Genomic DNA, 18805 nt, shown 5'->3' on the forward strand with positions numbered 1-18805 from the left:
AAATATATTTACCATTCCTGTATGTTTATTCTCGAGATTATATCTAAATATGCGCCAAAAAGGGGTATATCCATTAATATGAAAGGGGTCACATAAAATATTTCTTATAAGTTATAATACTTCCATCTAATTTGTTCATATATATTAAATGGAGCAATATTGTAACTTTACATTTTATATTTTATTTCTAATTATTGGCTAACTATATATAAGACCCCTTATTATTTATTATGTAAGGCATGTTAACCCCATAGCTATATTGAATCATGAATAACACTGTGCTTTCTTTATTTTATGAAGCATTTTATTTAGTAAACCATATTATTTGTATCATTATTATTTTTGTTTAAATTGTATTTTGAACCGAACAATATAATAATATTATATATGAAGTTATAATATATAATTCGATTCATTTGTACGTTTTATCTACATTATAATATAACTTCAGGTTAATATGTCCTTTTAAGATTAATTAAGCATATTACAACATACAATAGATAATCATAAATATAGATTCACAAAATATCGATCGAGATTCGACAATACAACGATATCTATAAAAAAAATTTTATGCATCTAACATTTTTAAAAATATAATAAAAGCTGGACTATATATACAATATTTTAAGTTTTATAACTTTGAGGTATAAATAAATTATATTTTAAAATAGTTAAAAGATAAAACATAAGTTCATTAATAAAATTCATATAACATTTTGTTTTAATAATTTTCTAGTAGTTATAAATAATATTATAGATAGAATAACATTATTATTATATGACTATATATATAAACTAGTAAAATATCTACCAATAATATTTAAATATTGTTTGATTGTGAAAACTTCACATAATTAAAATTAATATTAATTTTGTAAAAAAGGCAAATAATAATAAATTTTATTTGAACCAATAATATTTATATTAGGCTATTATATATATACAAACTTTAAAATAATTTAAATATATTGTTATTATGAAATAATACATATGGTATAAAATGGTATCCTTTAAAACAATGAAGCAAGGAAAAATAGTAATTGATTTAAAGTATTTTTATTAAGAGCATTAAATATTCCGTTGTACTATACAGCAGTATAGAAGGAAGGAACAATGATAACAATAAAGCATTAAATACAAAAAAATCATTAGATTCATTTGATTCGAACACGTTGACATATATTAATTATATATTATTAAAAATGAAAAGATACAGAGATAAAAAATAATTATTACAATTTTAATGTAGTAATATTAGAACTACAAAACGATATATTATAATTCTATTAATAATTTGAATAAAAATATAGTTTTACATATTGAGCTAAATATTTTATTATAAAATATGTAGTATATAATATGCTTAGGTTCTAAGTATTAATATGCACTAAAATGGTAAACCCGCTTATATTCGTCCTAAAAGTTTATTATTACTACTAAATAAAGAGCATATTTCAAACTAATAAAAGTAACAAATTTAAATAATAGAAAAATAATTATATTGAAATATTTTTTATAGATTAAATTGGCGCTCGTATTTATTTATATATTAAATAGTTAATAAGAATAATAATATACATTTATATATAATAATTTTATTTTAAAACCCATTTATGTCCCATGTCGATTTTAATTGCACATTTGCGATTTATCTTAGAAAGATACATATATGATGTGTAATATTATTTATTAAAATATATTTGTGATTTAGGAATATTTGCATATAAACAAATTTATTGCACATTCTAAATGGGGTACGCATTTACACTATTAATTAAAATATAAATTCAAACTAAATATCATTTATTTAGTAAAATTAATAATAATAATTTATTTTTGGATATTATAATTTAAATAAACAATTTGATTTACATTTATTAGGATTAACGCTAAAAAATGTAATATTTGTACAGAATAACTTATATCAATATATGATATCAACAATGAGATACAAATATATTTTTATCAATTATAGTGATCATATATTTCTAATTCTTTATATATTTATAGTAATATATTTTATGAAATTACTTTATTAAAAAAGCAACATAGCATATGTTTTTCTATATGTTTAAACTTATAAATGTAAGGATATGTGTTTATTTAAACCATTACAAGGCTACACAAAATTATATAATTGGATAATTCCAAACTATATTAAAAATAATGGCCTTAGATATATGATGAAAAATGTTTAAATTAATTAAAACTTAAGGCGGTTTAGATAAATTGCCATAAAAAGCAAACGTAATGTTCCTTTAATAATGATATCCTATCATTATTACATATTAATTTAAATAATCAGAATAATCAGAATGTGCTTAGCTGCAGCTTTTGTTAGGTTCAATATATATATTTTATATAAAAATAATATGATGCCAAATATCGACATATTAAAGATAAAATATCATTACAATGGCTGAGAAAGCAGTAAGTATATGTGTTTGTCTCTACATCGTTTGAATGTTGCACTACCTATAAATTACTATTAAATTGTATTTAAACACCATTTTATTGATATTTATTTTTATTTAAATTTTTAAACATTTTTTTAGTGCAAATTCCTTCTCGATACTGATAAATATTTTACCAATGAAATTGTCGATGTGATAAAATTTGATAAATCCAATTTATTCAAATATAAATGCCCTTATGATAAGGAAACTAAAGAGTATCCCGGTTGTAAAAACAACAATGAAAGAATTAACGCTTTGGGAGGTCATTTATACAAAAATTTATCTAGTATTTCTAAGGATTTTAAAGGAAAAGGAGATAATGGTAACCGACATATTGAGATTTTTATAATGTGGCTAGGCAATAAGTTATATAACCTAGAAAATAACTATACAGTAACTCTGGAAGAATCTTATAAAAAGCATTTAGAGAAATATATGCCTAATTTTAATTATTGGACAATTATAGACAGTAAAAAGGAATATAAGAGAGCTAATGTTTGGTATATGAGTGAATTATATAAATTACTCAATTGTATATGTAATATAGTTATTGAATACAACAAAAACAATAGCAATAACAAGAACAAAACGAAAATCGAAAATTATTCCTCCCAATGCTACGAGAAATTTAAAAATGTTTATAATAATGTTAAAGATTGCTATTCATATTTTCATTTATTAAAGTTCTTAAAAAGTATATATGATGATATTAGAAATGATGCTATTAAAGACGCCGATGATAAAAAAGACGCTATTAAGCAAGCCTTTATTACAAATAATTCTTTTAAAAAGGCTGCTTCCTATCATAAAAATAATTTAGGCGATGTATTTGAAAAAATATTGAATGCTTCAACTATTTCTCTTATAGATCTAACTACATCAGATTGGGACCAAATGTTTTTGAATGTGTCTGATAAAATACTTGATTTTCATACTCAATTATGTATTAATTCGTATTCTGAACTTGTGAAAAAACAAAAAGAACTTGAATCAAAAAATCAACTGAAAGTACAACCCCAAACAGAAAGTGATAAATCAGGAAAAGAAGCAAACCAAAATTCTCCAGAGGGGCTAAAAGATGAAAAACCTGAACAATTTGACAAAACTCAACAGCCACCTTCAGAAGGAAAAAAAACACATGGCCAATCAGAACCTGTAAAGCCACCAATACCATCACAACCACAAGCACAAATACAGCAGCTAGGATCACCACCAGTACCACTACTACCACAAGAGAAAGATTCATCATCTTCACAAAAGGATAGTTCATTACCAAAATCTCAAACAGGAGACTCAGATAATGGTAAAGAAAATACAGGAAGAGCAAATGGCAATAAAAGAGACCCACGTGATCCCACGCCAAATGATCCCGCACCAAGTGATCCTTCATCAAATACACCAGGAGAATATTTTTATTGGTGGTCATCATTTAATGGATTCCTATTCGATAGAACCGAAATTTTTAATAAAGCTTCCCAATTTATTGATAAAAGCCGTCAAACAGTTAAAGAAGTTACGGATAAAATCAATAGTGCATATACTAGCGCCGTGGATAATTTAAAAAGTGCTTACACTGTATCTAATAATTATATTAGTGGAGTTGTTAATAGTGTAACTACCAAATTGAATCCATTCAGTACTTTTCAATTAGGTGATAATAAATCTGAACCAGGGTATCCAGTGAATGGGGGAAATGAGCCTAATCCGTTACAATCAATTTTGCCCCCAGATTCACCATTACCAAAATCACCTGATTCACAGGGTAGCTCTACACAAATTCACAAATGTCCAGTTCACCAAATTGCACCTACTGATGGAAATATGGGATCTCAAACACCACCATCTGGTCAAGGTGCATTATCAATTTCTGGTAGTAATCCTTCAAATACAAAAAAAGAAAACGTAATTACTATGGCAAATGTTAAAATAAAAGAAGCTCCATCAATATGGTGTATAAGACCGAATACCAAATGTGACATAACGGGTATTAGTATTATAGGTATTTCAATATTCGTTTTTTTAGTAATTATGTATAAGGTAAATAATATGCAATTAGCAAATATAATGTATTTAACATTTATTTTCTACATAAATATGATTTCCATATTTTTATGTTAGTATCTATCACTTGGGTGTACAAGCAAATCGAAGAGAAAAAAAAACATAAAAAAGGTTATAAATTCAATTGGAGGAAAAAGACCGGTTCAAATAATTATAAAATCATATGATAGGAACAAAGACCTAAAACCGGTTATAAATTCAGTTGGTAGAAAAAAATATCCATTATTAAATATATACAAACTTATGCAGGCTGATCCTGTACCATTTGTTAATTTATTTTTTTTGTTAATTTTTTTTGTTTATAAAAAAAAATTAAATTATCTAGAATTATAAATTTAATTAATAATTTTTTTTGAAGTTATACATTTAATATTAATTTATATTTTATTAATTAATGCTTTGTTTTTATTGGGGTTGAATTTTAGACTCTTCATACAATAAATTAATATTTTCATACTTGATATATATTGGGAAACATGAAACTATTTAAAATAGTTAAAATGAACATATATAAGTATGTTTTATGATATGTTTTGTTAGTAAATTTCCTAGAAACTTCCAAAAGTTATGTATATCGAATTATGTTATTATTCTAAAATATATAGATATAAATGAACAAAATATTGTATTAATAATTAGGCACTAAAATAATTTAAAATTATGGCAATATCATATGGCTATTATATAAAATATATTTATAGGAATTACATGTTTTAATTAATTTATTTGAATTTTTTAATATTGTTTGTTATTATACATATATAAATTAATAAATCTGTATGCTAAATATTTCGTTTTGCGGAGAATAATATATATATATATATATATTTTTTTTTTAATATTTTATTCTAAAACAATGAAACAAGGGGAATTATTAATTGGTTTATAGTATTTTTCTTGAGTGCATTAATTATCTCATTGTAGTATACAATGCTATAACTGAAACAACAATAATAATGTTAGATTAATATATTATTAAATATGAACAAATATATTGCTTTTACTCGATACACTATATGGGTATAAATCCATTATATATATTATTAAACGGTGGATAAAATAAAAATAATATGCATACAAGATCATATAAAATATTATAACACATATTTAAGCAAGCTTTAATGTGGTAATATTAGAATCACGATGATCAAGCAATATAACATTAATTTTATTAATAATTCTATAATTTCCATTAAAAATGAAAATATTTAATTATAGAAACAAATAAAGTTTTATTATAAAATATACAATACATAATATATGTTTAGGTTATAAGTGTAAATGTGCACTTAAAATGGTAACCCATGTTATATCGCATCCCCATATAATCCAGTATTCTAATCAAGGTATTAACACAATTTTTAAATAAAAATTAATACATTTAAATTAAATTGTACGAAACAATTATATTTATTTTATTTATTGTTTAAAATATCTTTTATAATTAATTATATATTAAATAGATAAGAATGAAAAAAATAATATACAATTTATATAACTAACTATTACACAAAAACGAATTTATATTCAATTCATTTTAATTGTAATACCTCAATTAACTTAATTTCTATATTATGTGTTTTTAATTTAAAAAATTAGATAAGATATGCACTCAAAATTATTCATTAATTATATTTATATATAAGAAATGTTAGCACATAAGCAAAGTTATTACATATTCTAAAATGAATTATTAGTTTATATATTAATTAAGAAAATTAAGCATATTATATGTCATTATTTAGAAAAAGAAATTATTAAATTATTCTCAATATTAAATTTAAACACAAATTGTTTTTATATTTATTAGAAATAATATAAAAAGTGTAGTATTTCAAATTGAATAATAACATATATCAATACATGGAATTCAAATAATGAGATACAAATATATTTTTAACAATTATAGTAATAATACATTTCTAATTCTTTATATATTTATAATAATATAGAATTTCTGGCTTCTTTGCTATAAATATAGAAAATACATAGTTTTCTATATAAAGTGTATAATAATTAGGAGATATGTTTTATTTAAACTCATGAAAGATTACACAAAATTATATAATTGGGTTATACCTGTTACTATTAAAAATAGTGATTTTGTGTATATGCTGTATTTTACATCTAAGACAAAATATTTTAAATAAATAAAAATTTAAGATAATTAGGATATTTGTGGTAAAATAAAATATATCTTTGGTAATAATATTACACTATTATTCTATATTTAAATAATAAATATAATAGGAATATGTTTGATTTACGATATTAACTATGCATATAACTTAAGTAGTTGTATAACTTGTTTGACACGTATATATGTTTTACATAAAATATAAAATGATGTTAATTAATCTACAAATTAAAACATAACTCCATTGTAATGGACATAAACGCGGTAAATATATTTTTTTTTAGATAAAAATAATTTATTATATTCCATGTTTTACATGAGCTATTAATTATCATTAGTTTCATTTTAATAAACTGTTCGTTAATAAACATTTTATTATTTTTTTTTAAATGTTTTTTAGTGTGGTACATTTCGTGAACTTGATGCACTTTTTATCAAATATATGGGCAATGAGAACGAATTTAACAATGAATATGGATCATATAATGAGTATTGCCCTGTAAAAAATGGGCTTAGAAAATGTGAAAATGATTATGAAAAACTGACCGCAATTTCTGGATATGCATATAAGGAATTTTTGCAAAATGATAATATCGATCTAGAAAGTGAAAATGACCTAAGTGCTGATTTTTTGGTCATGGGATTGTGTGATATATTATATAAACTATCAAAAGATCCAAATATATCTCTAAAAGATTCATTTGAGAAATATTTAGGTAAACCTATAGGTAGTTTTAATTATTGGAACATCTTACGTAATAAAAAGTATTTTATTGGTTCTAACATTGGTATTATGAATGGGTTTTATCTTTTATTTAAGGAAATGTGCGAAACAATTAATACATATGAAAAACCTGGTGTACAACAATACCAATACGTAAACGGTGCTACTCAATGCTATATTATGTATGAAAAACTTTATAATGTTGTTAGTCGGTGTGGTCCGTATCTTCGATTATTGGATCATTTTAAAACAATATATAATGGGTTTATCGATGCTGCTATTAAATACAATAACTACGACGAATCCTTACGTAGTAAGCTTATAAAACTTTCATCGATAGATACAACCAAGCTTGGATATGAATTCAATAGTAAAGGATGCCAAAAGCTGCATAATAAGTTAGCTCAAACAACTCCAAAAATTATAACACTAGCAACTAAAATGTTAAAGGATGGTGGAAAAAGAATGAACGATGAAGGATCTCAAAGTGCAGAAGATAATGATGATGAAGATGATGACAATTTAGATTTAGATGAAGAAGAAGATGGTTTTGAACTAGATGAAGAAGAAGATGATTTTGAATTAGATGATGATTTGCAAAATACCCTCCAAGAAACACCACCAGCACCTGCACCAGGGGCACAACAACATACACAATCAGCATTAGAACCTGCAAAACCAGTATCTACACCATCTGGAACATCATCAAGCATGCCTGGCAATGGAAGTGATACAACAGGAAGTAAAGATAAAATAGTAGACGGTACCCAAAGCCAAGAAAATACTAAAGGGAGTGAACAAACAGATACAAGTGGTGGCACAGAAAATAAAGCGAATCTCAAAAACGATCCAAGTACTCATCTCTTAACTTCAGATACCAATCAAGGAAATTCAAATGATGGATTGGTTGGTGGGACAGGAGATACAAATAAGGGAGCATTAAATATAGGTGATGGGCAAGATGATAAAGGAGGGCAAGTAGGTGGATCAAATGGTGATCAAGTAAATCAAAGAAGTTTAGGGAGTTCAGGAGATGGATCAGGCAGTGATCCAGTAGAAAAAGGATCTCAAAGTATGTCAGGGGATCCTGTTGATACTGGGCAATCCTTTTTTAGGATCACATTAAAAGGCATAGACAAATTAAATACTGGTTTCAAGTTTTTTGAAAAACATAAGAAAAAAATTGTAGAGGCCAAAGAAACTATTAATAATTTATATAATACATCTATGTCTAATATAAAAACTGCTTACGATAACTCTAGGAAAATTTTAAATAGCATTATTGATAATATAAGTAATCAACCTGAAAAAGTAAACATGCCTTCTACATTAGATGGTAATAAATTAGGATCAGGCGGCACAGGGGCCGGGCCACCCACACCTAATAACTTACCAACGCCTCAAAAAGATTCTCCTCAAAGTCCGCCAGGAACGCCACACAATCTTAAGGAGCAAACTAGCGGGCCCCAATTGCCTCAGGGCCCATCTGGAAAACAAAATTCTGATCAAAACGATCAAGGAGGATCTAAATTACCAGTGATATGTCCAGTGGTTAAACCAGGAAATCCAGGAGCTGAAGTAAAAGGAAATGGAGCAACAGGAATGGGTGATATATATGTACTCAAAGAATACAAACAAATTGGAATTTCAATTATAGTTCTTTTAATACCCATTGCTTTGGGTATTATGTATAAGGTAAATAAAAATAAAATTATGAAGTATACAATTTTTAAAATATTTCCTTAGCATAAAATATTATATATTTTTCATAATTTTACGTTAGTATTTGTCATATGGATGGAGAAAAGAATTGAAGAAAAAAAAAACCATGAAAAAGGTTATAAATTCAATTGGAGGAAAAAGACCGATGCAAATAATTATAACTTCATCGAGTCATAAAAAACAAACTAAAAAATCTATAAATTCCGTTCATAGGAAAAAACCTCCATTATTAAATATATACAAACTTGTGCAGGCTGATCCTATACCATTTATTAATTTATTTTTTTTGTTAATTTTTTTTGTCTATAAAAGAAAAGACAATTTTTTGGAATTATAAATTTAATTAATAACTTCTATTTTGGGATTAATATTCCATGAACCTTATTTTAAAACTCGATATAATTATTAAAAATTATAAATAAGTAAATTCGTCTATTACTATTATTATAAGTAAATGAACACATAAGTATAATTAAAAAATATACTTATATAATTATAATACGAAGTTATATATTATTATAATATATATATAAAGATGATGTTGTTAGAATGGTTACTTAATTTTCAATTATATATTTATTTATATAATTCTAAGAATAAAAACATTATTAAAATAATGAATGAATAAAAAATATATTTTTATAAAATTACTTATTATTTAAAAAATTAATAGTAATATTTTTAAAAAATATAATAATTGCCCCCCTTAAATTCTTGTTATATGCTACATACAATTGTTTTCTATAAATATTCGATAAAAATATATATATAAATCTTTCTAACAAAGGTATATAAACATATGTGTTATTGGATGAATAATAAATCAGTGACATATAATAGTGCATTATAAAGGCACCAACGTTACATATTTTGTTAATGATAAATTAGGGGATATACAGTTTTATATTATAAAAAATGGGGTTGATGGAGAAAGAGTTAAAGACTCAATTCGTGTTAAATGTCTTTTTATTATTCCATATTACCATGGACTATATTATCAGTACATAGTAATTACAACTTTTTAAATATAAAATAACATTATTTTATCTTAGGATTTTTAATAAATTACTTGGATCATATACATTGATAGCTATAACAATAGAATATATAAGATAAAATGAACTATATAATGCATTTAACGAATATTTATCTAAATTTATATATTATAAGAGCAAATATATCATATATTTTCCTCTCAAAGTGTAATATAACAATCTAATTACACATATTTTTTATTATGCTTTAAAATTTACATCAATACTTATTTATGTATTATATATTTAATATTTACTATATATTATTTTAAAAACGGTTTGTATTCAAAGACTTATTTAAGTTTATAAATAGCTCAATAAATATGGTTTCAGTGCTAATTGTTATTTTAAACCGTATAAAAGATGCTCAAAATATATTATAAGATAACCCAATATGTTATATTTCTAAATTGAAGTATATAGGATTAAAAATAAAGTTATTGGATTTATTAAAATTGGTTATGAATTTATCTATATTAAACAAAAATAATATAAATTTATGTAATTTGAATAGAAAATGGAGCATGTAACTTAATTTAAAAATACTATAATCTTAGAAAAATCTATATTATAAGAAACTATATAAAACTGTAATATATCTATTAAATAATTATTTATATATGTTTAAGGATTATAGTAATAATAGCATTTTTTGTATAAATGAATCATATATACATATGACAAAAGTATATTAAGCAACTCTCCATTTAAGGTAATTTAGATAATTGCCATAAAATAAGTATAGCATGTTTAACGAAATATAATTAGTATGCAAAAATCTTAAATAGATACAACAAATATTTACGTAATATATATAAATATTATTATCCCTCATAATCTCCAAATTATGGCACTGTCAAGTTATGATCTTAGGAAAGTGGTATACAATTTTTTAAATAAAATATTATCTTCGCATGTGTTTTATATGTTGTATCACCCATAAATTATATTAATTTTTATTTGATTAGAATTTATATTAATACGTTTTTTTGTTTAATTCATAAAATATATTTGTAGTATAAAGACATTTATACGATCGATTACTATTTCTATGAGACGAATAAAGGTCAATTAATAGTTAATAAAAATTACAGTGATTTAATCCACAAATATTGTCATAATGGGAATACTTCAGGAAAAGATAAATGTCAAAATAATTATTTTAAAATGGCTAGTTCTGGTGTTATTCATTTGCTAGAAGCGTTAAAGAAGTATAATTTAGACGATGATAAACTTGCCGAATACGCTATTTTATGGTTAATTTACAAACTAAATATATATTCAAAAAATACATTCAAAAATCTAAGTGATTTTTATAATAGTTATATAGAAAAAAATGAGTATTATGATAAGAATATAAAAGGTGATGGTAGTCCAACTTATAAGGAAATTATAAATAAAAAACAAGATTTGATGAATATGAATATTAAAGAACTATCTAAATTTGATGCCCCATTTTATATATTATTTGATTTGTATTATGCATCTAATAGTCGAATTTTGAATTGTACAAATTATTATGGTTATGGTAAACTGTTTGTTCAAAATTTTAAAGAACTCAATAATGATCCTAAGAATATAGAAAACAGTTCATATAGTCAAATATTGTCTACATTATCAAATGATTATAAAAATTTAAAAAATATATATGATAATGATCACGTTAAATGTATCGATTTTCCAGATCTTCCAAAATTAAACCCCAAAAGTCCTGTAGAAAATTCTGGACAAATGTTAACGGAGACTTCTGAAGCTACATCATCAAGTTCGTCGATATTAAACACAGTAATTCCAGGTTTATCGATATTTGCAATACCGGTTTTCTTGGGAGTTGCTTATAAGGTAAATAATAAGGAATTAAAATCTATAATATTTAAATTATATTTTTGTAATTCCTTATATGCGTTTATCAAAAAATATATAATAATTTTCCCATTTTTATGTTAGTATTCATTATTTGGATTTGATAAACTATTTCAAAGACAATATATAAGAAACAAATTAAAAAAACTAAAGAAGAAAATGAAACTTAATATATGATTCGAAGAGTCGTAGTTAGTCCAGGAACAGTAATAATGATTGATATATGTTTAGTAACTGTCTATTTGGAAATAAGTCAATTTTGACCATAATTTTGAACATAATTTTTGGATTTATAAGAATAATTGAATAATATAATCAATAAAATATAAAATGAATATGCATATTATTGCATGTTTGTATTGTTTTTGTTAATTTTTATATGATTTTATGTAGTGGGTCAGGATTAAGTTTTGTTTATGGAACCCTTATATGGGTTAGGGTTAAATGTCACATTGCATTTAATTTTGTATAATTTTAAATAATATTTATTGTTTAACAAATTGTTTTAAATATATATATGAAATAAGTTATTAAAAACATGTATAGGACAAATTATAATATTTGGATTTCATATTAATATAACTTAAGGGTAAATGAATTGGACTATGTATTTATTGTTAATTTGTGGTTAATGGTTTATGTATCAATTTATCAAATATTGGAATCGATATAGAAAGATGAATCCAAAGTATCGATTTGATTCTATAAGATAACGTTGATTTAAATAATTTAATATTTATTATGAGAAACGGGGGAAATTGGAATTAATTAATATAGAGAATGCTATGCAGGTCGACCCCGTCCATTTATTAATTTTTTTTGTCTATAAAAGGAAAAACATTATTTATATGATAAATTTAATTAATAACTTTATTGGGGCTCAGATTTTATGAATCCGATTTTAAAACTTTATGTAGTATTAAAAATGATAAATATGTAAATCCATTTATTATTATAGGTAAATAAACTATAAGTATAATTAAAATATATATTTATATAATTATAATATGAAAACATATATTATTATAATATGTATAAATATGATGTTGTTATTTTGGTCTGTTTAATTTTAAATTTGTTTATATAATTATAGGAATGAAAACGTTACTAACATAATGAATGATTAAAAATGCCCCTATAAACTCCTGCTATATGTTGCATATAATTATTTCTATAAATATTTAGTAAAAATTAATATAAAAATATAATTGTATTTTCTAATATCAATATATAAATATTTGTTTTATTGAATGAGTAATAAACCAGTGATAAATAATAACGCGTTATAGAGGTATCAATGTATATATTTTGTTAAAGATACAATTTGATATATCTGGTTTTATATTCTAAAAACCGAATCAATGAAGAAAGGGTTAAAGAGCCAATTATGTCATTGCCTTTTTATTATTCCATATTATCATGTATTGTATTATAAGTAATTAGTGAATAACCATTAATCACAAACAGCACTGCTTTATCATAGAATTAATAAAACATATAATTCTTAATAAATTATTTGAATGCATATACATTGATAACTATAACAATAAAATATATAATACAAAAATGAACTACGTAAAACATTTAACGAATGTTTAACTAAATTCATTTATTAAAAGAGAAAATGTACCTTATATTTTTCCTCTTAAAATGCAATATAACAATCTAATTACCCATATTTTTTACTATCCTTTAAAATTTACACCAATATTTATTTATGTATTACATATTTAATATTTACTATGTATTATTTTAAAAATAATTTTAATTCAAAGATTTATCTAAGTTTATAAATAGCTCAATAAATATGGTTTCAGTGCTAATTGTTATTTTAAACCGTAGAAAGATGCTCAAAATATATTATAAAATTACCTAATAAGATATACTTAAATTGAAGCATATAGAAACAAAAATAGAATTATTTCACTCATTAAAATGAATTACAAATTTATCTACATTTATTAAAAACAATATTGGAATTATATATATACAATTAGAAAAGGGAACAATGCAACTTAATTTTAAAATACCATAATATTAGAAAAATTTATACTATATATAAGAAATAAGTATATAAAAATGTAATATATCTTTTAAATAACCATTTATATACCTTTAAGGATTATAGTAATAGTGGATTTCTTAATTGTTTTGATTTTTGCAACATTTAAGTTTTAGAAAAAGTTATACTAAAAAAGGAGATTCTATAGATTTTCTTTGTTTAAACATAAATAAAGGAAACATTAAATTCTTTATAAAGTATATCCATTTTTATAATAAAGTTATACCAATTGTTAGTAAGAATAACATTTTTTGTATAAAATGAATTATATATATATTTAATCAAAAATGTATCAAGAAGTCCTATATTTAAGGTAATTTATTTAATTGCCATAAACAAAAATATAACGATTCTACTCAATTTACAAATCAAAAATAAAATCTCATTATAATGGAAGAGCACATGGTATATGCATTTTTTAATAAAATTTTTTCCTTTACATTTTTTGATATTTTATTATATGTAAATGTCATTAAACTTTATTTTAGTAATCCACATTTCTAATAATTGTTTTTAATTGTTTTTTTAGTGTGAAAATTTTAATTTTTTATGGGAGGATTTTCCCGATACATTGAGTAATGGAAACTATCAATTTAAACATGACGATATAAATAATAAATATTGTGAAGATGATATTGATAATTGTGAGACTGATCTCGATAAAATTAATGCTGGATGTTTCGTTTTGTTTGAAATGTTTTTTTCGAAATCTGATTCGTTTACGAAATATGCAAAAAATAACATCAATATTGCTGGATACATTTTGGCATGGTTAAGTTATATGTTAAGTTTAAAGCAAAATGATGAAATCAGGAAGCTACAAGATTTTTATGATAAATATATAAAGAATAAAGATGTGTATAATAAGAAATTAACAGATGTTAGTGGTTATGATAGTTATATGGATCTTATAGATAAATATAAGGAATTGATGACTATTAATATTAGCAGTATGCCTAATTTTTATGGTCCATTAAAATCGTTATGTGACATGTATACTGAATGTATTAGAAGCAAGTCAGATTGCACAAATTGCTTGGAAAAGGCCAAAGATTTTGATAGCAAATATAGAGAACTTAATGGTTCTGATATTAAAGGAAACAATTCATATATGAATATATTGTATAGTTTATCAACTGATTATAATAATTTAAAAAAAAATATTTTTGAAAAATGCAGTGATTCCATCAATATTTCATCCTTTCCAGAGATAAAACCACCAGAAGGTCCTTTCGAAATTTTTGAAGTTACATCATCAAGTTCGTCGATAGCAAGCAAATTAATCCCAGTTTTATTGATATTTTTTGCAATACCAGTTTTCTTGGGAATTGCTTATAAGGTAAATAATAAGAAATTTATAAATATAATATTAAAAAATATTTTCATTAAATATATGCAAACTTTAAAATCATATGCTTCTTAACATTTTATATTAGTATTCGTTATTTGGGTTTGATAAACGACTTCATAGACAATGTTTAAGGGAAAAATTAAAAAAAGTAAAGAAGAAAATGAATCATTATATATGATTTGAAGATTGGCGATTATTCCAGGAATAAATAGTTATTGATATGTGTTAAGAAAATGTCTATTTGGAAATTAGCAATTTTTGATCATAATTTTTGGGTCTATAATAATAATTAAATAATATAATTAATAAAATATAAAATTAAATATTCATATTTATTGTATTTTGACATTTTTTGTATAATTTTTATATTGTGAATCAGAGTTGATGTTTTGTTTCCCGTTCCCATATTCGGGTTATGGCTAAGCATTATATTGTATTTAATTTTATATAATTTGATAATATTTATTAGTTTAAGGAATTGTTTTAAATATATATACAAAATAAGTTATTAAAAATACATATAAGACAAATTATAATAATTGGATTTCATGTTAATATATCTTGATTATAATGCGTTGAACTATGCAATTTTTGGATTTTATTGTTAATTATTGGTTAGTCCTTTATGGGGAAATCGATCAAATGTCGGAATCGATATAGGCAGATGATTCCAGACCATCGATTTTGTTATAGAATAGATGTTGATTTAAATAATTATAATATTTAATATGATAAACTGCGGAAGAAGGATGCGAATTGCAAGAAAATATTTTATTATTATTTCATCCCTCACCACCAACTGAGCCATATGATAAATGAAGAAAGTAATGAAGATAAGAAAGAAGGTGTTTAGTCGATGAGAAAATTGATTATTAAATATATACAAACTTATGCAGATAGGTCCTATACCATTTATTAATTTACTTTTTTGTTGATTGTTTTTGTTTATAAAAGAAAAAACGATTATTTATATGATAAATTTAATTAATAACTTTATTGGGGCTCAGATTCTTTGAACCCGATTTTAAAACTTTATGTAAGTATTAAAAATGACAAATATGTAAATTTGTTTATTACTATTATTTTAGGTAAATAAAATTATAAGTATAATTTAAAAAATATTTATATAATTATAATTCGAAAAACATATTATAATATGTATAAATGTGATGTTGTTATAATGGTTCATTCAATTTTCAATTTATTTATATAATTATAAGAATAAAAACAATATTAACATAATGAATGACTAAAAACATATATTTTATAAAACCATTTATTATTAAAAAAATACATAATAAAATTTAAAAAATATATAAAGAAATTTCCTCTATATCTCTTTATGCATTTCAATATAGAATAGTTTTTTATGCATATTAAGTAAAAAATTATATATGATACTTTGTAACATAGATACATAAGTATTTGTTTTATTGAATGAATGATAAATCAATAACGTATAAGAGTGCATTATAAAGGTACCAATGTTATATATTTTGTTAAGGATACAATTCAGGATATACGGTTTTATGTTATAAAAAACTTAACAAATAAAAAAAAGTTAAAGACAAAATTCATGATAAATGTCTTTTATTATTTCATATTAGTATATATTATATTATTAGTGTTTGTGAATCATCATTTTTTAATCTAAAATAGCATTATTTATCTTAGGATTTTTAATAAATTACTTGGATCATATACATTAATAGCTATAATAATAAAATATATAAGATAAATGAGCAATGCATAGCATTTAGCAAATATTATATATATAAAAAGAGTAAATATATTTTATTTTGTCCTCTCAAAGAGCAATATAACAATCTAATTACACATATTTTTTTATCATGCTTTAAAATTTATATCAATACTTATTTATATGTTAGATACTTAATATTTACTAAGTATTATTTTAAAAATGGTTTGTATTCAAAGATTTATTTAAGTTTATAAATAACTCAATAAATATGGTTTCAGTCCTAATTGTTATTTTAAACCGTATAAAGATGCTCAAAATATAATATAAGATAACCCAATATGTTATATTTCGAAATTGAAGTATATAGAAATAAAAATAAAGTTATTGAGCACATTAAAATAGTCCATGAATTTATCTATATTAAATACAAATAATATAAATTTATATAATTTGAATAGAAAATGGAGCATATAACTTAATTTAAAAATACTATAATTTTAGAAACAACTATATAAAACTGTAATATGTCATATTAAATAACTATTTATATATTTTTAACGATTATAGTAATAATAGCATTTTTTGTATAAATGGATCATATATACATATGGCAAAAGTATATTAAGCAACTCTCCATTTATGGTAATTTAGATAATTTGCATAAAATAAGTATAGGATGTTTAACGAAATATAATTGCTATGCAAAGAGATTAAATAGATACAACAAATATTTACGTAATATATATAAATATTATTATCCCTCATAATCTCCAAATTATGGCACTGTCAAGTTATGATCTTAGGAAAGTGGTATACAATTTTTTAAATAAAATATTCTCTTACTATGTGTTTATATGTTGTATTGCCCATAAATTATATTAATTTTCATTTGATTAGCATTTATATTAATATGTTTTTTTGTTTAATTCATAAAATATATTTATAGTATAGTGAAATTTTTACGACCAATGAGTATTTTGAGATAGATTTTAAAGATAATTTAATAGTTAAAAATAATTACAAATCAATCCACAATTATTGTGATTCCTGGAAGAAGTCAGGAAAAGACAATTGTCATAATTATATCCAATTGGCTATTTGTGGTTTTATTTATTTGCTAAAAAATTTAAAGAATTATCGTTTAGAATATGATAAACTTGCCGAATACGCTATTTTATGGTTAAGTTATAAACTAAATGAAGCGCCAAATAGATGTAACATCAATTTAAACGAATTTTATACTAAATATATAGAAACAAATGATGATTATAATAATATAATAAATGGTGATGATATTATGACTTATAAGAATATTATAAATAAAAAAAAAGAATTTATGAATATGAATATTAATGAACTATCTGAATTTAATTCCCTATTTTATATATTATTTTCATCCTATTATGGAATTATTGATGAATCTAACTATTGCAATTATTTTTTGCATTATCCTATATCGTTTGTTGATAAATTTAAAGAACTCAATAATGGTTCTAAGAATATAAAAGACAGTCTATATAGTCAAATATTGTCTACATTATCAGATGATTATAAAAATTTAAAAAAAATATATGATGATACATATAATTATAAATGTGCCAATTTTCCAGATCTTCCAGAATTAAACCCCAAAAGCCCTGTAGAAAAATCTGGAATAAATTCTGAACAAACATTGGGACAGCCATCTTAT

At 22.7% G+C, this 18805-nt stretch overlaps 4 protein-coding genes across 4 annotated transcripts; all 4 read left to right on the forward strand.

The window, feature by feature from the left end:
• Positions 1-2418: 2418 nt before the first annotated feature.
• PVVCY_0301740 (PIR protein CIR protein) lies at positions 2419-4853 on the forward strand (the record flags this gene model as incomplete). Its single annotated transcript, XM_037634930.1, has 3 exons — positions 2419-2433; positions 2559-4496; positions 4578-4853. The coding sequence occupies 3 exons, from the start codon at positions 2419-2421 to the stop codon at positions 4851-4853; spliced, it is 2229 nt and encodes a 742-aa protein (XP_037490121.1).
• A 2053-nt stretch (positions 4854-6906) lies between these two features.
• On the forward strand, positions 6907-9440 carry PVVCY_0301750 (PIR protein CIR protein; the record flags this gene model as incomplete). The annotated part of the gene is made up of 3 exons (XM_037634931.1): positions 6907-6921; positions 7058-9076; positions 9165-9440. The coding sequence occupies 3 exons, from the start codon at positions 6907-6909 to the stop codon at positions 9438-9440; spliced, it is 2310 nt and encodes a 769-aa protein (XP_037490122.1).
• A 1544-nt stretch (positions 9441-10984) lies between these two features.
• Positions 10985-12170, forward strand: PVVCY_0301760 (PIR protein CIR protein; the record flags this gene model as incomplete). Its single annotated transcript, XM_037634932.1, has 3 exons — positions 10985-11017; positions 11155-11979; positions 12120-12170. 3 exons carry the CDS (start codon positions 10985-10987, stop codon positions 12168-12170), a joined length of 909 nt encoding a protein of 302 aa, XP_037490123.1.
• Positions 12171-14452: 2282 nt separating this feature from the next.
• On the forward strand, positions 14453-15591 carry PVVCY_0301770 (PIR protein CIR protein; the record flags this gene model as incomplete). Its single annotated transcript, XM_037634933.1, has 3 exons — positions 14453-14467; positions 14592-15401; positions 15499-15591. 3 exons carry the CDS (start codon positions 14453-14455, stop codon positions 15589-15591), a joined length of 918 nt encoding a protein of 305 aa, XP_037490124.1.
• Positions 15592-18805: the final 3214 nt, after the last annotated feature.

Source organism: Plasmodium vinckei (assembly GCF_900681995.1).
Source record: "Plasmodium vinckei vinckei genome assembly, chromosome: PVVCY_03".
NCBI classification, from domain to species: Eukaryota; Apicomplexa; class Aconoidasida; order Haemosporida; family Plasmodiidae; genus Plasmodium; species Plasmodium vinckei.